Source organism: Phaseolus vulgaris, chromosome 7 (assembly GCF_000499845.2).
Source record: "Phaseolus vulgaris cultivar G19833 chromosome 7, P. vulgaris v2.0, whole genome shotgun sequence".
NCBI lineage: Eukaryota > Viridiplantae > Streptophyta > Magnoliopsida > Fabales > Fabaceae > Phaseolus > Phaseolus vulgaris.
Window position 1 is genome coordinate 39,406,251 of NC_023753.2, and position 22,825 is coordinate 39,429,075.

Genomic DNA, 22,825 nt, shown 5'->3' on the forward strand with positions numbered 1-22,825 from the left:
CAGTCAAGCGATACTACATGACTATATTATCATTTATTTTTTTGTAAACAACGTATATATATAAAGTTAAAAGATTCAATAATAAAATTATATATGCATTATAAATTCATTAATGTTTAAAATAATTATCTTACAAAATTATGTCTATCATATTTTTTTTTCATTACTTTTAATTTATGATCCTTCCCATTAAAAAGACATTCAGTGGCCTACCACCATGACATTAATTACGTTCAAGTTTTCTAGACCATTTTTGTCCACTACAATCTCAAAACTACTAATGACACTTTGCTTTCTAAGTTTTAAATTGGCCAAACAATTAATTACAAAGAAAACAACATACATGATATGATATGATAGTGAAAATACCTAATTCACCTACTTAACGATGTTTATGAACTACTACTGAATAGTCGAAAAGATCGAAAGATTGAGAATGACTCACCTAATTTAAACATAGTTCGTAAATCTACCGTTAATCATATTTAAGTCAATTTAGTATAAATTGTGATTAAGGTACGATTGGACCCTCTTTTGAATCCGCGAACAAATCTATGACAATTGAGGCACATCCAAAAGATATAAATACCAGAGAAAGTCAAGCGTTTGAGGTTATTTTTCTCTCTCAGTTCACCTACATATTATACTCGGACTAACTTGATTGTCGGAGTAGCTTTGCATGTTCTCCACTCATTCGACAAAGAGGAAGAATCAATCAGAGATCATCGCACCTGAAGGCCTTGAAGAGGAAAAGCAAAAAAACAAGAAAAGTCACTCTTAAAAAAATCACGACATTGTAAGAAGAGTTCATATAAAAATATTTTAATTTTCTTTGGTTGTTTATTTACGCATTTATCAATTATTGTAACTAATAAAGTACACTGCTATATGAGTTGAAAATATGATGCCAGTGTTTTTTTTTCTATATATTTACGTTTAATTAAGAGTAAACTTATATTAATTAACGTTAACCATTGAAGTTTAACCCTCTAAACTAGTCGTTTAGTTTTATGTGCTGCAGAAAACATATTTTTCTTACGAATAACATTTAACATAAATAAATGTTTTTAATGTTTAACCTATATTATAATTAAGTTTCTATAGTAAATATATTTGAATTTATAATTTTTTAAAATATATATATAGAAAAAAAATTAAATTTTGAATTTTTTTTTAATTATTTATAACTTGACAAAAACTATTGAAACTACACATAGAGATGGAGCTAAAAGAGAGTATATTAAAATGAATAAACACTTATGTTCCTACTATAAATATATTCAGAGGGAACCTCGACGAGAACTGTGTTGGTTTTTGATGAGAGGGGAGGTTTATTTGAAAATAATCTCTAATGCTTAAATCAAATGTTCCTACCAGAAATGAACTCGGGGAGTGTAACTCGACAAGGACAATATGTTCTTCAAGGAACGAACTTTCAGTCAGTCTTTGGTGAGAGGGTGGTCTACCTGAAAAAGAATTTACATGTTTAAATTAGTAGGAGTACAAAGATGATAAGTTCTTAACAATATTAAAGTTAAGAATATGAGACAAGATAATATAAGATGAACTTCCTTAAGAGTAAATATTTATAGATTTTTTAGGTGGCGGTCTTTGAGTTGGCCCCAACCTTTTGACGGACATCTACAACTTATACAAATAAAAATATGATTGAGAAAGATATTTTTTGCGACTACGATTCTTAAGTATATTATAATTGGTATTTTAGATGTGTATTCATCGACAAAAATTATATAACAATTTTACCGGTAAGAAGAAAAACTTACTTCAACTTATTCAATATTTATAACTATTTTTTATTAATATTATTTTATTTTCATAAAGAATTAATAATTAGATTGTATTTCCAGATAACTTATATTTATATTTAACATTGCTTTTAGTTTTCAATATATTTAACACCTTGAATTCAATATCGATTGTTTTATACGTAGTTTGATCCAAAATATTTGTTCAATCTCTAATTAAAAGCATTTGGTGTTTACTAAAGAGTTTAATAAAGCTTTTTTAACTATAATATTAAAAAGTCTATGCTCAAAATCATTTAAATATTATTCTTTAACATAATATTTAATTTAATTAATATAATGATTAATTATTTTTTATTTTTAAATTTACTTATTTTTTTAATCAAAGAAAATTTAGCATAACATAATTTCCATATTATCTTAATATAAGCTCGTAAGACGAATCAAGTTTTTCATTTTTTAAGTTTTTCTGTATTAAACTAAATCATTTCGATAATACTTGGATTTCATTTTTCATCAAATTCTTAAAGTCAATATTTTATATTCAAATTAAAATATGCATATTAGTTTTATTCGAAGACTTAACTTTTACGTTATTCCAATACTTAACTTTTACGCTATGTCAATTATATATTATCAACTAAATTTAGCTATTCTTACAAAGATCAAATCTTATCTTTTAAGATTCATATTATAAGATAATACTAAAATATTATCAAGAGATTTTAGTGTTATCTCATACAAAGATATTCATAGATGATAATATCACGAGTAATAGTTATAATAGAAAACATCAATATATAAATATAAACACTTTTTGAATTCTTAGATCACTTTAACTATGTTAGAACATCATATTAAACTAAACATTACACATACTAATAAAACTTTTATTCAAGTAATTATAATTTTATTATATATATTATTGAAGTAAATCAAAATAATAAGATCAACTCAATAGTTTTGCAATTTTGTGTGCAATTACCTTTGATCAGGGTCTATAACATTTTGTTTCTCTTGTTTCCTTTAATTAGTTCCTACATGTATTTTTTTAAATTTTTTTTTTTCTGAAAATGAATCTGTATTGAGACCGATCAATTCGAAGTCCAACACCCAATCAAAACTTACCGAAATTATTACATCCAAGTAAAAGATTTATAAAACTAATAAAAAATCAATCATTAAGTAGTACATTCTTAATTATAGATTAATCCTTAATCATATTCACTAACAAACGATTCACACTAATTATATAAATAAACATAAAGTCTAATAATCAGATACGTTATCATTTAATATTAATTACACTCTGTTTGAGCTAAAATCTGACTTGATCAAAGAGTGAATATTTTTTTTCATTAATGGGAGACGCTTATAGATGGTACAGTGGCAGAACAAGATATTTAAAAATCAAATGAATCACATCAGGTTCTCAGATTTGACCTAGATTACGTATTCTGTTATTTGGCACAACACTTTTTAGGGTTTTCTTCCATTTTCTTTGACTCACTTATTCTCAGTCAAAAAATGTATTTTTTTTTCAGCCAATTCTTCATTCATTTTTAAAGGTTTCTTTTTAATTTTGTTTTTTAAACTTTATTATATAATTAAAAAACACACCTACTCATATAAATATATTTTTTAATTTTATATTATTAATTAATATTTTCAATAAAATTAATTAAATTAATTATTAATTTTATACGTTAAAGTCTTTTAATTATAATTTATAATTAAAACTTAATTTTTTAAATTATCTGCTTATTCAACTTCAAAATATGTTTTTAATCAAATGTACATAACAAAGTATTTATTATATATATAAAATTAGTTATAATTTAATCAAATGTACAACACTATATATTTTATTTATTTTAATCATCTTTTAAATATTTTAAAATAATCCTAAAAGTATATTCTCACTCTTCACCTCAGTATTTACATGTTTTATAAAAAAAATTACTTTTTATTAATTTAAGTATCGAATATTTTTTTTGCCTGTGATTTTGTTTTTCAGCAATTTGGAGAACAATTCGAAAAGCCAAACTCAGCCACCAAAATCACTACCTTTTCCATTTCAAAAGAGTAATACTCATTTCCAGAGTAAGAATCGAGATAACAAGTTATAATATTATTATTATATATTTATACCATTTAAATATATATTTTATATATATAATTGTACTTTCACAATATTAATTTTATATAGAAATTTACAGATAACAAGTTTTATTAACACTTTTATCAAATTCAATGACTTTCATAATTAATCAGGTGACATAGCTCTCAGTACTTTATATACTAGTCATACTTATTACTTTATATACTAGGTATATGTTCTCATCTATTTTTTTTTTATAAAATTTTTTTATGTTAAACATCATTAAGCAACTTAACATTTCAGTTAAGTAACAACAATCATCTGTCATCATATAAAAAAAATATTATTAAAAAAAAATACAAAAATATGGAAGAACTAAACCAAAAATGTTAACCATCAACTCATTTACTTCTCTATTTTTTATTTTTGTATTTATCAGCATTTTACACCATTCCATTATTAACCAATCTCAATCAATCATATTTCATAAAATAATTTCATTTAAAAAATATTTCTCACTACATATTACTATACAAGAAATAAATGAAATTTGAGTTATTTCTCACTAAATTCAAATTTTGCTACTGAAATTTATTAAGATCTTGCATTTTGCTATAAGAGTGTGGTTAAGTTCAAAAAAAAAAAAAAAAAAATTCATGATTGGAATTTTTTTTACACATTCATTATCTCTCACTACAATAAAACGAATAAATAATAATCAATTTTTAAGACAAAAATAATTATTTACTGTATTGACTAAGTTATATATTATTGTAGAGATTAATAAATTATTGGTATCTAAAGTGATTTTTATTATTAATAAAAAATTGTAAAGTAGTTTCTAAATTGATATCTAAATTAGCTAAATGTTTTAGTTAATTATATTCTAGATTTTAAATTAATCTTTAAAAAGATTAATAAAAAATAATTTAAAATTTAAAGTAGTTAGTAGCTAAGACTTTCAAAATTAATGTTACATATCAATTTAAAATTAGTTTATAATTTTTTTATCAATAATAAAAATTACTTTTAAATATCAATAATTTTTTAATTTATAAAATATTATCTAATTTCAACAATATAATAACTATTTATTTTAATTTTTTAAAATTAACTTTTATTTAATGGTTTTCTTTTATAGTGTTTAATTTTCAAGTCCAATTGAGATATGTGGAAACTTTGAAAACCAACCCTTTTTTTTGAAAGTGATTTTTTTCTTATGTAACAAGATTATTAGGTATATGAGCAAACCTAATTTGCATGTTAAAAATAATCATCTCCATTCTACGTGAAGGCCATTCTACCTCTTTTTAAAAACTAACAAATTAAGAAACAAATGTTACAATATTATTTCTGAGAGTGATTATTGACACTCTTTATAAAACAATACTGATTTATTGCGTTGGAATTATAGCCACAAATATATAAATATTCTATTAGAAAACATGATGAGATTTGACGAGCTTATATGAAATTTGATATTCTTCTCTTATTAATTTATTATAAATATAAATATTAAGAAGTAGACTTTAAGTCTAAGTCAATTTTATAAAACTTAAAAGAGATTTACACCCATTTATCCTCACGTCGAGAGTGACAACTCGTACGTGGGATAACATATTATGGGTGGTCCGATAACGGCCCAACAAACATTCGTTATGATAGACTCGAAATAACTCTGATACCATACTAGGAAGTGAACTTTAAGCCTAACTCAACTCCATAAAACCGACTCATGGGGTGAGGTTTACACCCACTTATATACAATGGAATGTTCTAATCTCTAATCGATGTAGGATCTCTAACACACCCCTCACACCGAGAGTGACAACTCGTGCGTGGAATAACATATTATGGATAGTAGTATTCGAGCTCGATAGTGGATGACCTGATAAACCCCACAAACAAGGTATAATATAACATTGGATAAAATAGATTTTAAGTAAGAATTTATATGGTAAATATTAATTTCTTTTGTCCTCCAAAAATAATAATATAAAAAAAAATATAGGAAACAGGGTTTGGGAATAGCCAACGGTATCACCTTTAATATATAATAAAAAAAATAGTCAAGATTACACCAATTCATTCATTCTCTTTTTCCACACTAAAACTGTTATATATCCTAAGCCACCTTTCCCATCACCTTCATCCAATTGGTTATATATAGATCATGGAGATTGATTCTATAATAATAAACTTTTTTTTCTTTCATACAACACTTTAACAATATATATGATTTTCTTTTCTATTATTAATTTCATATATATCTTCCACTATATATATCATCCGTAGATCAGTTTATGTAAGATTTCAGTTTAATTAGTGATTTTACTTTCTAATCCTATATTTATAACTGTATTAAATAATTGAAATAAATTTTATTACATATAATAATGCTATCTAACATTTAATAACTTGTAATTAGATCCTATTTTTTTTCTTCAAAAATGTTCATTGAAACTTTTCTATGCATAGAATTCTTACGTCATCATATGTATGTATCAAAACTGATATAACATATTTTTAATATATATTAAAATAAAAAATATTTAATTTGATCAATTTTACCAAATAGAAGATATAAAATTATATATATATTATTGCCAATTTAAATTGATTTTCAGTTCTATTGTTTTAAATATATATTTTGTCCTAAAGTGATTTAAGGTTTATTTATCGAAGTGTGAAGTAGGTATAGGTGTTGACTCATAAATTTGATTGGCTATATATAAGCTAAGAGGCATGGGTTCAAAAAACTAATTCAAAACAGAGCAACTCTGTTACTTAGTATCCTCTGTTCATCATCTTCAATGGATTCTTCTTCTTCTTCCATTCTCTATTCATCAAACTCCCCAGAATCCCCAATGGGATCCCCTCATCACCATCTCCCTTTCAACGAAAACGACCCTGAAGAGATGCTTCTCTATGGGATGATCACCTCATATCAAGAGAGAAGCAGCTCCTGCAAACTCATCATCAAAGAAGAAGAGGTGAGTAACAGTAGTAGCAGAAAGAGTTTCCGAGGTGTGAGGAGACGGCCATGGGGAAAGTTCGCGGCGGAGATAAGAGATTCTACCCGACATGGCATAAGGGTATGGCTTGGAACATTCGACAACGCGGAGGCTGCTGCGTTGGCGTACGACCAAGCCGCCTTTGCCATGCGAGGCTCTGCTGCAGTTCTTAACTTTCCGGTGGAGAAGGTGAAGGAGTCACTCAGAGACATGGATTGCTCACTCTCTCAGCTTCAAGGCTGCTCTCCCGTTGTGGCCCTGAAGAGGAGACATTCCTTGGGACGCAAAATGGCTGCAAAGAAGACGAAGAAGAAGGAAGAGAGTGATGGTGGTGGTGGTGGTGGTGGTGTTAGGGTGGAGAACGTGGTTGTGTTGGAAGACTTGGGGGCAGAGTATTTGGAACAGTTGTTGATGATGTCTTCTGGTGATGCTTGGTGAATGAGATGATAGTGCAGAAGAACCATTGTTTTTAATCTTTTATATGTTGCACCAAATTAGCTCAAGCTATTTCTTATTATTATTGTTTACTTTTATTCATCTTCTTTACTTATATATTTCCTATGTTCTTTTTACCAAGGTGCTTAAGATCATTAGTAAACCCTAATTTTTAAATATTTATACAGGTTTTGGTTCCATCAACTTGTTTCTATTTTGTTATAAAAGTGGTAACTAATCAAAAAAAAAAATTGTGTTTATTGTAATTTATTGTTTAGTTATATTTTGCATGTTTTTATTTTTATTTATTTCTCATGAGACTCTAAGTCCTACAAGTTATAAAACTTAATATTTGGATTAGGATGATATCTCAAATAACAATAAACACATCTCACTAAAATATTATTGAAAGAAAAAAAAATACAATTGTGTTTGTTTTTATTTATTGTGTCGTTATATTTTGCATGGTTTTATTTTCATTTATTTTTTATGAGACCATAAGTCTTAAAGAGATTTCTACATAAATTTCTACAAAGTTATGGTCCTTTCAACTGACTTTTCTGTGGAATTAATTTTGTTTTCTGTTTTGTCATTTTGGTATCATCAAAATGTCATTTTAGAATATCAAATCACATTGGTTGAGTTGATGTTTTAGTTTTTGTTCCCTTTATTAAGTTCAAATTATGTTTTTGGGACCTTTTTCTTTTTAGCTGTCTTGTGAATATACATAAAAGAAAAAGCCATAGATAATACTTATATATTTTCATTACAAGTTTTGTACTTGTTTCTTATATTGCATGGTTCCATAAGAGATTCATGTAATGAGTTTATTGATTTTCTTTCTTTATTCTCTTTGGCACATGTGACTTACTTTAAACCTTTACTATAGAATGTGAGACTTTTATTAGGTATGTGCTAGGAATATGCTTGGGGATAAATTTGAAAAGAAATAAAATAAATTAATTTTTTTAATTGTATAATAAATATTCTATAAACAATTTATTTTCTCTTAATTTATTTATTTTTTGTCTTTTTTTCATTTAAAAATATAATTTTAAACATACCCAAGAGTATATTCTCTACTTGACAATCAAAGATTCATTCCTTCCATATAAAATTTCGATACTTCTTGGTTGCCTTTTTTGTGGGACTTTGATTTATTGGTATTAAATTCAAACGAAATGAAAACTAGGTGAAGAATTAAAACCAATAATTTGAGTATTAAATTCATGAACGTTATACAAAGAAAATCTTGTCTTTCGTACATTAAAATATAACATTTAAAAATTCTAATTTCTAACATTAAAAGAAACAATAAACATTAGAATTTAAAAATTCATCAAATAAAGAGTTTACTTTTCTATTAGTTGACTATTGACTTAGTTGTCATAGCATTTTAAGTCAATTTGTAAGGCCAAATTTTGCACGATTTAAGCCACGTGTAACCATGCACGAGGGTTTCTTATAACTTTTGTCTTCAAGGGAGCAAAACATTGAGACTTTGACAAATTTTCAGATTTATGAAGCAAGAAAAGAAAGAAGAGTTTTATGTGGATATAGTTTTATGGCGATAACGATCATAAAAAGTGGTGACAAAATTTCCAAGAATTGTTTGATCCATGATGATGCATGGTTTAGGGTCCCATGTTGATTTAACAATTGTATATTTTTAACATGGTTTATGACGTTGTACATGGTTCCTTTTCATGACAAGTATATATGTTCAAAACAAGTGGCATATATCTTCCCATGGTAGGAGGGTAGGTTTCTCTCCTCAAACCAAAGTCTCAATGGATATGCTTCATCAACAAGTCCATATTCTTAGTTTTGTTTATGTCAAATTTAATTTTACAAAGTGAAGTTTCTATTTCATTTAGTTAAGGCAAGAGATATTTAAGATATTGGATAACATTATAATTCCAACGAATTAAATTACGATTCATAATGTATTATTTTAGTGAATGAGTGAGTTTATATCTAATTTAATCTCACACAAATTCTATAATGAAATTTACACTCTATTTATATATTATAATTTGATCATATTTTCAGTTGATTTGAGATTTTCAACTGATAAAATAAACATAAATTTTGAGTTTTTAAGTAAAATTTAAGTTTTATAGATAAAAGTAATCTTTCAATCTTTTTGTGAAAATGAAGATGATGTTGTTCAAACTATTAAAAGGTCTGGACATCCTAGAAAATATTATAAGTTGTCCGCTAAGGAGAAATGAAAGTTCTTGATTTTTTGGAATCTTCATTTATAAGTGTTATTTTGGTTCTTTTGTTTGCTCCATAGTTTCTCTTTCGGATTCTTTCTTAAAAGTTTTTCAAATCCTATGTTCTGATTGGTCTAGCATTAAAATTATTTCTTATGAGTTTTGACCTAGTCCTTCATATTTTTTATTCTTTTTTAATAATACTTTTTCATATAATAACAACCAAGTCTAACATAAAGTTTAAAAAAAAAACAAAGGAAGATAAATAAGATGAAGAAATTTAAATAAAATTATTTTATTACAAATAGTTTATGCATTGATTGTATATGAAATAATTTTTATTTATAGATTTTTTTTGGTGCACAAGTTCTTCATAGCATACAAAATACAAAGTATTGTTGTTCAAAATATATTTTTTATTGTGAGACATGGAGGCAAGAAACCAAAATGTAATTGTGGGAAAGGGAATTAAAAAAAGCAAGAAAAGGAGAAAAAAAGAGATTAAGATGTGATTAGCAAAATATTAAAGAAAGTGAAAATGAAAATGGAAAGGGCGAGGAAAGAGCCTTATTAAGTTGGTGGAATGTCCATAACGTTATCAAATCCAAACTTGGTTTAGTATAATATTAAACTTCTGGTCAAGTTTTGGAGTCCAATTTTGAGGCAAAAGAAGCTTCTTCTGTCAATTTATTTCTTTTTCCTAACTCACAAAATTGTTGAATCCAAAATCTTATGACTTATTTTCAATTCTAATTCTCACGTGGGTTTAGCTTCATTATTCTATCCCTCTTAATCTTCTACCATTTTCTATTGCTTTCTATAGAATATGAGTATTATAGAAATACAAAAATTATAAATTTATTACTTTTAGATTCTCATTTTGAGTTGAAGGCTTTTGTATGAATTTATTTTAAATTGAATGTATGGTTATGGATAACTTCGAAAGCATTGTTGGTTTGTTTCTCTTATTCGTATTGATGTCTTGAGTAATTGATTTGCATGAAATCTATTAAAAAATTTTAGGTGTAAGTTTTAGTGTTAGTGGAACATTTCAGTGTTTTGTAGTTTTATATTTGAGAGAGTAGTTGCTTTGGTAGAGTAGTTTTTTAAGTTTGAAGTTTGTCTCTGGTATGTTAGAAGATCTTCATATACTTTATTGTATAAGGATTGAGATATCCTGAAATACTTCTTTTATTTTTTTTCTGATAAAAATAATGAATTTACTTACAATCCATTCATACTAAATAATTTTGATATACCCTTTAAAACACTAAGTATGTTAAAAAATTTAAAAACTAAAATTAACATTTTTGTTTCATATATATATATATATTGTTTCATTTGCAAAACAATCACTAAAATCTATTTGCAATGTGATTAATAGCTATTAGTGAGAAATTTGATGGTCATGCTTTAGTATTAGGTCAAGTCAAGTGAAATAAATTACGGTATTTGTTTGACATAGGATTAGCATGATTAGTTTGGTATTTAGTAGAAACCCATGATTTAACTTTAATTGTTTATGTTTCCCATCTTCCAAGATTAAGTGAATTTGGCTAACATTTTGAAAGAGAAGTACAAATTCTCTAAGTATTCTCATTACATGCTAACCATCAAATCACTCATAAAAAAATTTCAAAAGCAAAGAATAATTAGAAGTTGACTAATGAAGTGTTAGTAATATCATCAAATATTTAATTGTTTAATAGATGTACCATAAGAAATAGACTTCACAAGCCCATGGGATATTCGACCCAGCCTTTTTTGGGCCACATGGTTCTCCAAATTGGCAATTGCTTCCTGCACCATATCACTGCACCCGATTCCAGCGGAAAAGACGAAACTATCCTAAAAAAATTTCCGAAATATGTGTTTCGGATTTTTTTTTCCGGAACGAAATTTTATATTACGGATTTTTTTTATCTGGAATGAGTTTTTCATTTTTGTTTCCGAATTTTTATTTCCGAAATACAATAATCTTTTTTCCAGATTTTTTTTTTCCAGAATGTATTATTTATCAATTCCGGATTTTTTTGTCTGGAATAGAATTTTAAATTTTGTTTCCGGATTTTTATTTCCGAAACTCAATAACCACTTCTGGATATATTTTTCCGGAATATATTATTTTCAATTCTGGATTTTTATTTCCGAAATAAAGGGCATTTTTGGAATTTTTAAAATTGTGTTGGGTGCAGGTTAAAATGTGTTGGGTGCAGGGAGCATTTGCCCTCCAAATTTAAGAGTACATGGGCTTATTCTCATCACAATTTTTTTTCTAATTTCACCCCTTATATTGTTTAGTATTGTTTGAATTTATCTTACTATCATGCTCCTTCGATGTAAAGATGATATTAATATCTTACTAGAGTCATCATAAAAAAAATCTTATTTCTAATAATCAAGTAAATTATTATAATTTTTTAAAATATTTATATTTTCTAAAATAACCTTGACAGATTTATTGTATTTATTTAACACATTAAAAATGTTATTGTTATTGTATGAAAAAAGAGTGAATATCATATATTTCTTATTCGATAAGAGTGGGTTCTTACTCTTTTTCTATCGCAAGCTTCCATCTAATAAAGAATCTAAGTAGTTTTTTAATTAGATATTTATGTATTGATATATCTAAAGTTGTTATATTTTTTTAAAAAAGTTGTACATTGTCACAATATAAATATATATATATATATTATAAGAAAATATTATATAAAAATTAATTTTAGAGACTAAAAATAAGTAGTTGCTATATAGGCTAAATTAGATATCATTCTAAAAATTAAAAAAAAAATTCTAAATTAGTTTATATTATTAACAAATAGTTTCTAAATTTATATCTAATTAGCTACCAAGATTTTAACTATTAATTTATTAAAAAATTTAATTTTTATTATTATTTTCATCTTAAATTAATTTAATTTTAGTTTAACATATTTATTTTAGTTTCTAAATTAATTTCTATTATTAATAAATAGTTTTTAATTTGGTATCTAATTAGCTCTCAAAGTTTTAATTATTAATTTATTAAAAATTTAATTTTTGTTATTATTTTCATCTTAAATTAATTTAATTTTAGTTTAACATACTTACCAAACTGTTACAGCTTATTTATAAAAAAAAAAAATTTATTTAAGATTTTTGTTATCACGAGTAGCTTATTTTTATTAAATGTAACTGTAAAGTATTATTTTGTTATTATTATTTCTTTTAATTTAGATAGTAATTTTAGTAACAAAAAAATGTGACAATTGACCCTTTATATAACAAATTACACTTCATTCAAAGAAAGGAAAAATATGAGAATAAAACTTCCATTTCCCAGAAGAAGAAGCTTAAGAGATATCACAAATAATCTAGTATGATAATAATCTCACCTATAAAATATACCAATAAATATTCAGTTTATATTATTTTCCTAACATGTTTTTTGTAAATTAATGAATAACTATTAATTTTACTGGTAATATTATCTATTATTAGTCTAATCAATTTTCACAAACAATTGTTCTAAAAATGAAGTTAAAAGAATATATCAATTAATGACAGCCAAGAAAAAAAATTCTTTCACGCGTCGACAAATAGCATAATAACATTTGTGATAAGATTAAAAATTTGTGATAAGATTAAATTCCACCGTTTCATACATTTCTTTGGCCCACACTTTGTTAAGTGCAAGCAAAAGAAAAACTAATAACTTTTATTTATTCATTAAATTTATAAAATTTTCAATCAATTCAAATAAATAATAAAAATAGTGTGAAATTATCAAAATATTGCTAGTATGGATGATACTAAACTAAGATTTATTTTGAAAAGTTTCAATTTGAGTCTTCTAAATATTAAATGTTTAAGAAAATGTGACAAATACATTGAGAGATTTTGTAATAGCATTTTTTCAAAAACTAATTTGAAATTATGTTATAAAGTTTAGGTATCAATTATTTTTATATACTTAGAAACTAAATTAAATTTTTGGTTATCTCAAGAACTCAATTGTTATTGGTCTACATAATTACGAACTAAATTTATCATTTATCCTAAAAAAGATTTCACTCAAATAATCACTAAAAATTCTAAGAGAAACTAACCATTTATAATGTATTATAATTTAAAAGAATGTATTAAGAAAAAATTGGTTAAACATTGTGTTATTAACCCTTCATGAATATATAGTTATTGATAACACATCGATTAGAAATTAAAATATTTATAAATGGATGCAAATTTTATCTTATAAATCAGTTTTATAAAGTTTAGTTAGATTTAAACTTCACTTCTTAGTATGGTATTAGAACCATTTCGAACCTATCATAGGTGCAAACCTCATCTTATAAATTAATTTTATGAGGTTAAGCTTGATTTAAAATACACTTCTTAATAATTTACATTATTAAACATGTTTAAAAGTACTTTGAATTTTTTTTTTTTTTGGGTCTTTTAGAGGAAAAAACATATCTATGAAAAAATCAATTAAAAATGATTTGTTATCATTGATAGGACAAATTCTGTATCATAGTTAGAAAAAGGGTACTAGAAAGAATATATTGAACATTGTTACTAAGAGTCACTCACACCAGTAAATCAAACAGCAATTTGTTCTTCAATGGCTACCTTATTCTTCATTCATCTCTTCCCTCTACAACGAGTCTCTATTTTCCTAATAGTTTTTTTTGTTTAAAGTCTACTCTTTCCTCAGCCGAATATATTCTTGTCCTTCCAATTGAACTGCCACCACTCGTTTCCAACACACAACCAAAAGTGACCCTCAAAAGATTATATATCAAAAGCCAAGGCATTGATTCCCTCCTTAATTTTAGTTGAAGTTATGTCCCTATTGTTTTTCCCAATCATATGCTACTTATATAAGACTCAACAACATAAGTTTCCTGGTCTTTGTTTTTCCCTTCTTTCATTGTTGTTCTTTGCTTTGGTTGGTTGTCTTTGAGGGTAATGGAACTTGGGGTTCTTGATGGCATCATCAATAGACTGCTTCAAGTCAGAGGGAGACCAGGGAAACAGGTGCAGCTCTTAGAGGGAGAAATCAAACAGCTTTGTATGGTCTCTAGAGCTATCTTCATGAAGCAGCCTAATTTGTTGGAACTTGAGGCACCAATTAAGATATGTGGTATCTATTTGCCAACCCATTTTGTTTCCTTCTAATTGAATATGCTCTTTAGTTTCTTACTCAAATTTTTGTGCTAAAGAGATGGTGACATTGATGTTAGATTTTATAATCTCATGGTATTTAAATCTATCACTAGTTCAGCTGCATAAGTTTAGAACCATGTGATTTTGGAAGAGCTATTGACCTCAAGATTTTGGTTTTGTACTAAATAATAGGGAAATGATTTTGAGACATATTATTCATGGGAATATAATGTATATGGACACAGTAAAACAGAGAAATAGAAGAGGAAAATTGTAGGTATGATATGAATTTGAGATGACAGAAAAAGATAAATTAAAAGATATAACTAGTGTCATATGGGGGTGTTTGTACTTGTTAAGTGCTAAAAAAACTGTTAGTTATATATACATGAGGTAAAGATGATTATATATATATATGTAAGTTTTTTATTGAAAAATGGAACAACTAAACATTATTGTTGGATATTGCAGTGCTACTGATTGTAGAGTATCATGTTTAAATTAGAATATCTAGAACATGTATGTGTTGGTCTAAATTCAAGCAACACATGTCTCTTAAATATGTGGTCCTGAATTTTATCTTGAGATTTACATGTATGATAAAGAATTAATGTAGCTAACGGATATCTTTTTTATCACCTAACAATTGTTAAATCTCTTATCTGTTAAGTGGAGAATAGTCAGAAGTATACTCTTGGAAACCAAAAGAATTGGAATATGTCAGAATGTTGTATAACTTATATTCTTAGAACGTGTTAAATTTTACTTTTTGGGAATGTTAAGTTGTCACTTCTGATTCTTGTTTGTTGTGCAAGTTCTGAATCATCCACTACTTAAGTTTCTTGACTGCTTCACAAATTTTTTCTCAGTTCAACTTGAAATATTCTTACAGTTTTTTTATCTATTCCAACTACCCAGAAAAATAGAAATTTAGTTGTCATATTTAGTGAAGCCAAATTCAAGAAAAGAAAGATGTCATGAAGAAGTGAACATTTAGGGGATGAATATGCCTCTTGTAGTTTCTTCGCAAATTTATTGTAGATTTTCAATTGTAAATAATCAGACAAGAAATTTGCTTCTTCACAAGTTAAGTATCTCATGTTGATTGAGTAGCTTGTTTGTTGGTATTTCTTACAACAATGTACAATGCACCCATCTGTATCATCTAAGATACTCAGTTCAAAATATTTAAATGAAGGGTGTTATAGTCAATGAGTTTTTGAACTACATGTTTTTCTGCAGTTTTAACTGGAAAACCAAGTATAATATCCATGATTTTTATTGCCCTGTTTTAATGTAGTCTTGTAACTGTGCTGTTATTGTTATGTACTATACAAACTCTCGCTGGATAGACTCAAAAATATTTTGATACTATATTAAAAAATTGACTTTAAAGCTAACCTAATTCCATAAAATTGTTTATAAGGTAAGGTTTTATTTACTTATATACAATGATTTATCTCTAATCGATGAGGAATCTCTAACAACTGTGGAATTCATAAAGTTCTTTTGAATTCATAAAGTTTTTGCTTCCTTTAGGAACCAGTAGAATTTATGAAGAAAGTTATAGGAAATAATTGTGTTCATTGAATGTGTTCATTGATATATTTAGTACAGATTTTGAAAGCAAATCATCTCATACAAGTATAACTTCATCTCCTCCCCTTAAACAGAGATTGCTTTCTCTTTAGTGGAATATTGTGCTTAAAAGTAGTTGAAGTTGTCATATTTAACAGTTTCTTTTTACTGGTTTGTTGGACTTTGTTTGCTCTAGATCTCCTTGCTTGGTTCTAAACTTATTTTATATCTAGGACACATAATGATTTTGTTTACAGGTTTCATTCACTGATGCTAATCCAAGTTAACCCAATGTGATTATGGAGCTTTATCAGTGTCTAAACTTAAACTTTATATAGAAATTTCACCTGCATAATACACAGCAGCATATTGTTGTCGTAAGTGGCAACATACTACATTCATGTGTACATTAAGCTAGAGTTTTAAGCTTATTGTGTGATTTTCGTCTCCCATGTTGCTTCAATTAGATCTCCAAGTATATAGTATGTGAGCATTAAACTCAAAGTCGTCATCATTTTTATTTTAAAATTTGAATAGTCAATAATTATTACCTTTAATTTTAGTTTTAAATGTCATTTATACTATGGTTTTAAATGTAATTTATAATAAAGGTTTTATGAGAGATAAGGTAGAATTTGAGAAGTCTACTGTAAGACTATTTAGAGAGATTGCATTTTTATTTGAAAAAGTAGAAGTGAAATAAAAGTTATATTCTCTGTTCACATATTACATATTCAGTTTTAGAGAATTCACATAGATTATATATAAATTTCATTTTACAAGTCGGTTTTGTAGAGTTGAATTAGGTTAAAGTTCACTTCTTAAGAGCTAATTGTGTATGTAATAAGCAATTCTGAAGTTTTAATTCCTCACTCAAATGGAATCAACTGGTACAACATTGACTGATGATGTATCTAGGGACTAAAATTGTTCAATTAAGCCACTTTGTTATCAGTATAAGGTAGGAGAAGGAACTAATATCTTGTTTCATTTCACTATCTTACCAGGAGACATCCATGGTCAATATTCTGACCTTCTGAGACTTTTTGAGCATGGTGGTTTGCCTCCACGCTCCAACTACTTGTTCTTAGGTGATTATGTGGACAGAGGAAAACAAAGTCTTGAGACAATATGTCTTCTTTTGGCCTACAAGATAAAGTACCCTGAGAATTTTTTCCTTCTCAGGGGAAACCATGAATGTGCTTCCATAAACCGTGTCTATGGCTTCTATGATGAATGTAAACGAAGATTCAATGTGAGGTTATGGAAAATATTTGCAGATTGCTTCAATTGCATGCCTGTGGCAGCCCTCATTGATGAAAAAATATTCTGCATGCATGGAGGACTCTCTCCTGAACTGCACAGTCTAAGTCAGATAAATAGCTTGCCACGTCCAACAGAAGTACCTGAGAGTGGTCTACTTTGTGATCTATTGTGGTCTGATCCAAGTAAAGACACTGAAGGTTGGGGACAGAATGAACGTGGAGTTTCATATACTTTTGGTGCTAGCAGGGTCACAGAATTTCTTGGAAAGCATGATATTGACTTGATTTGTAGAGCACACCAGGTTTCATATGCATCTGCTTTTGCAAATTTTGAGTATACAATTGCAGAAGTGTTCAAGTGTTGGATAACATGCTTGTGTGTTTCTTTTTTAGGTTGTTGAGGATGGATATGAGTTTTTTGCTAACAGACAACTTGTGACTATCTTTTCTGCTCCTAACTACTGTGGAGAGTTTGACAATGCTGGAGCAATGATGACTGTGAATGAGACACTCATGTGCTCTTTTCAGATACTAAGGCCAGTGGAAAACAGAAAGCCTAAGTTTGGTTTTGGGAGCAAAACTACATTCAAGGCTAGTCCTCTCTACTAAAATCTTGTTTTTTTTATCAACAATAAACAATAAATTAAATATGATTCACTTCAAGGTAATCTAATCCTTATACAAAACCTAACAAACCACACAAACTAGCTCTAGAGCTACCCCACAAACATATATCACTCATACAAACCAATGGATTAAAGTACCGATCAAAATAAGAGAAAGAAACTGAGGGTGACTTAAAAGTAACTCAAGACCAAGCCTTTAATTGAATCAAAACGAACTGTTCTAAATCGTCAACCACCCCTTTGAAAATTAAGTTATTTCTATGCTTCCAAATCTCATTAACTATTGCAATCCAAACCGCTCCCCATACATTATTAACATAATCAGAAGCGTTTCACTGTCTAAATTGAAAAATGTTTTACAGTGGATCTCCCATACATTATTAACATAATCAGAAGCGTTTCACTGTCTAAATTGAAAAAAGTTTGACAGTGAATCGTTCTAAGTTGGTAGTTTCTTGTTGTTAGTTATAACATAAGGTGAGATTATTGGCACACAAAATGGTTCTAAGTTGTGTATCTTGTTTCTTTCTTTTTCAAGCAGGCAATTCTTGATGCTACAAGAGTACGTCCTCATTGAGCTGATTTAGACCTAGCTAAACTTGACTTGAACAAAGTGATAACTGTGTTCACTTCAATGTGAAGGAAGGTTTCAACCAGAAATGCAAGCTGAGGTCTATGAAGAACATAGGAAAATTTCTGTTTTTCTTTTTCCTTTTTGAGTATAGCTCGATGTCTTTTTATGTGGCACATTCTCAACATGTACAATGTTGCCACCACAACTTGAGGTTTTTTTCCTTGTTTCAGTTTTTTGATGTGAGATTAATTTCTGTAAGAAGAAAGAAAGCCCTGTTGTATTATAAATGGATGCACACATTTTGGTTTTCTTTTTTCTTACAGTAATCCATTTCAATCTGATAAATGTTGTCTGTACAATAAATATGCTACTTTTTTTTCATAACGACAGAAAGGTTGTGTTGTGCATAATGAAAACATATTTTCTGTACTCATCAAATCCATTTTATGTTACGTACTATGCACGATGAAAACGTCTTCTGTTTGAATATACAAAACGCATCATTTCTAAGTGGGGATGTAGATATGTGTAACCTGTTTTGGGATTGTAACGATGTAGACTAAGTCATATAATGGGTGTTTTGTTATGTGTTTTGTTATAAGTCATAATGAAGAGTAACAATGTAGTTTTGTATACGGATTGGGATATCCTGAAATATTCTTTTAATTTAATTTATCCATTGCTGATAAAAAGAAATACAAAACGCATCATTCTAACACAACAAAAATACGCATTGAATGTTAATAATCACCATGAAAATATCATTAAATAAAAATAAATCTTAAGATAAAAAATAATGTATATAACTCTTAGTGTGACGATTTAAAATATATATATATATATATATAACAAATGATAAGTTTATAATTAAATTATATGAAAAATATCAAAATAATAATATTATTAATTATAATATATATAGAGAAAAAATGTTGATAGTCAACATTTTATGGTCCTATTGACTGATAGTGATAAGGGATTAGAAAGGTTATTTTAAAAAAAAAAATTGAGAACTAACAAACAAAATTTAATTTGAAGAAAAAAACTCAAAATTAAAGCAATAAAAATATATTTAAGTCACAATTACGTAAATTTACTATTATGTTTTGATCAATATAAATATACTATGAATAAAATATAATTATATCACAAAATAATTTCAAAAAAATCGTATATATATAGTCCCTACTAATCAATGTTTTTAGTAAATAAATTGTTTTTAAGTGCCCTCAAAGTATCATAAGAATGATTTTGTTTGTCATTTTCACTTAATCTTTTACATCAAATGCGACTTTTATTGATTGTGATGGCAAATAATTTTTTCTGATGCGTAGATAAACGTTAAGATATTTTCTTGCAACTACAAATAATTTAATAAAATGGGGGCTCATGATTTGACTCGAATAATATGACATAAGTAAATAAATAGTTGAGATATGATAGGGAAAATAATAAATAATTAAAGAAAAAAAAATATAATTAAAGGACAATTTTTATTTATTTATATATTAGTGACATTATTTTTATATGTTCTACTAGTGGTCCACATGTAAAAGAAAACAAAAACAAGTATGTGTTTGAAACTTGTACGTTTTGTACTTGTCTTTTTCTTAATTTGGTATGTTAATATTGTTTAGTAAATAAAAAATTGGTTTTAAGTTATTATTTGTGTTATTATAATATCTATAAACTTTTACATAAATAACTTCATTTTAAAAAATTGAGTGACAAGTTAACAATTTCAAGAACTAATTTCTGTAATAAAACTGAATTTCTTTTATTAAATATATAGCTTACTGTTTTTATATTTCTGCTTACTTTTTTTTAAAATTTTGTATAATTTTTCTCTATTTTTTTTTTGTTTCTATAATTTTGTAATATTTCTGCTTATTGCTATTAAAGTTTTTAATTGTTCTTACTGCTATCATGTTTTCTTTTATTAACTCTTTGCTTATTGTTTTATATTTAATTTTTTCCTAGTATTTTATTTTTTTTCTTATTTTTAATTGTTTATAGTATAAAAGTTGTAATTAAAGTATGACGTATTAATTGCAATTGAAATGTAAAAACTATACTTATAAGTGAACTTTAATTGTTTGTTCTTTTTACTTATGATAATTTCTACGCCATTTTAATGAATTTTTAATTATCTTTATACCTTCTTTATATATTTTCTGATAGAAATTTTCATGTAATTAGTAAAGTCTTAACTAATATGGAAACTTTTGGGTGAAATTTTTCAATATGAAAAAAATTAATTTAAGTAATTTTAATATGAGAACTTCTAAGTAAATTTTTTATTATCAAATTGACATGATTTAAGTAAAGTATTTTATTGTATGGTAACTATAGTATGAATTGACTTATTAATTATCACCCACTAATCATATCTTAATTAGTTTAATCTTGTTTAATCGCAAACTCACGTGGAAAACCATAAATGTGAGACAGTTGCATCATTGCACGTGTCATGTTATGCAAATCTTAGTTTGTTTTTATCAACTTGGGATCAAATTTGCTCAAATTTTCTCAAAAATTGAAGAACTTCTAATTTATATTTTTCATTCTCTCATGTTTAGAATTGTTTTTAAACTAAAGCTATGAAGTTTTTCTTTCCAAAAACTTATTCTAAAAAACAATTATTCAAAATTGATTTACTAAAACCATTTTTAAAAACTAAAAAACCAAAATAAATCAAACATATGTTGAATATTTTATAGGAGAATGGAATGTGAATAAAAAACCATAAAATAATTGCAGTAAGAGTAAAGTTGGATGATAGTTTATACATATCTCTTAAGACAGAACTACTGTCTTTTAAGAATAACATTATAATAAAAATATTAAATTTCAAAAGGAAAAATAGTTCAAATTCTAATGTAAGGGATTTGATGTGGATGTAGAAGACATAAATTTATCTCAAACATGATATTTCACTACAAGAAAATCATAAAATAGAAACCAATTTTTAGAGATCAAAATAATTAGTTACAATAGGAACTAAAAATAGACCATTTTAGAAACTAAACAAAAAATTGGTTTCTAAATTAGTTTATATTATTTTCTATTATTTTTAAATAGCTTTTAAATTGGTATCTAATTAACAACTAAGGTTTTAACTACCAATTATTTAGTTTCTAAATTTGGTAGCAAAAATTTTGGTTGCTAATTAGATACCAATTTAGAAACTATTTAATAATAATATAAACTAATTTAGAAACCAAATTTCTTTTTAGTTTCTAAAATAGTCTCTAATTTAGTTACTATTGCAACTAATTATTTTGGTTTCTACAAATGGGTTTATATTTCATGATTTTCTTGTAGTGTTTAACATAAAAATGTATTTCTATGTTGAACAAACTTACCAGAATAAGGATTAGATAAGGATAAATAAAAACATCCAACATGTGAGATTTGATAATATCTTATGCAAATTTATTTGTTTTTTCTGATAAAAAATAAATAAAAATCTTATGCAAATTTATTTCGATTAGTGCATGAAAAGCTAACTACTACATGGAAAAGGAAGATTGTTCATTGATTTTTTATTTGTTGGAGTCATATTCGGATGATGAAAAATGATCATTGAAGACTTGAAACATTTAACTCATGTTATTATGCAATAATCATAAAGAGTAAAAATACACTCTAGTAAATATTGAAATGTGTTACCTATATCCAGAAGAATGTAATATCCGCTAAAATGATGACTCTTATCTAGTTAGTATATGATGTAGTAGCTATATTTGAATGAACCAACTTACCTGTTACACTAAAATAAGAAACCAGTGACAAGATTTATTTTCATGCAACTTTTAAACAAATAATTATTATATATATTAAAAGTTGTCTGACCTCAAGATACATGAATGTAGTGATCTTGTTCCGCTCCTTCCATTTAAAATATTTGTGCTAGCCACAACTCTAATTATAATAAGGACATATGTTAATCATAAATACACTTATACTTGTCCAATGTAATGAAAAATGTTAAATTTATTCTTATAATTAGCTTTTCATTTCTTGACTAGTTTTCTTTGAAGCAAACAAAATCACACTACTATGTAATTCTTTAGGTGTTGTTACAACTAGTTAC

At 26.4% G+C, this 22,825-nt stretch overlaps 2 protein-coding genes across 2 annotated transcripts; both read left to right on the top strand.

Moving 5' to 3' along the window:
- The first annotated feature begins 6,612 nt into the window (after window positions 1-6,612).
- LOC137827494 (ethylene-response factor C3-like) lies at window positions 6,613-7,520 on the top strand. The gene has a single exon (XM_068633652.1). It carries the CDS (start codon window positions 6,681-6,683, stop codon window positions 7,317-7,319), a length of 639 nt encoding a protein of 212 aa, XP_068489753.1. The 5' UTR covers window positions 6,613-6,680; the 3' UTR covers window positions 7,320-7,520.
- Window positions 7,521-14,108: 6,588 nt separating this feature from the next.
- On the top strand, window positions 14,109-19,158 carry LOC137827495 (serine/threonine-protein phosphatase PP1-like). The gene is made up of 4 exons (XM_068633653.1): window positions 14,109-14,663; window positions 17,272-17,831; window positions 17,923-18,120; window positions 18,697-19,158. The coding sequence occupies exons 1-4, from the start codon at window positions 14,489-14,491 to the stop codon at window positions 18,730-18,732; spliced, it is 969 nt and encodes a 322-aa protein (XP_068489754.1). The 5' UTR covers window positions 14,109-14,488; the 3' UTR covers window positions 18,733-19,158.
- The last annotated feature ends 3,667 nt before the right edge of the window (window positions 19,159-22,825 follow it).

Excerpts from the sequence above, each read along its gene's own strand:
- LOC137827495 (XM_068633653.1), top strand. The coding sequence starts at position 14,489 with ATGGAACTTGGGGTTCTTGATGGCATCATCAATAGACTGCTTCAAGTC. Across the intron at positions 17,832-17,922 it reads TGATTTGTAGAGCACACCAG|GTTGTTGAGGATGGATATGA; the intron begins GTTTCATATGCA and ends TTTCTTTTTTAG. Across the intron at positions 18,121-18,696 it reads GGAGCAAAACTACATTCAAG|GCAATTCTTGATGCTACAAG; the intron begins GCTAGTCCTCTC and ends TTTTTCAAGCAG.
- LOC137827494 (XM_068633652.1), top strand. The coding sequence starts at position 6,681 with ATGGATTCTTCTTCTTCTTCCATTCTCTATTCATCAAACTCCCCAGAA.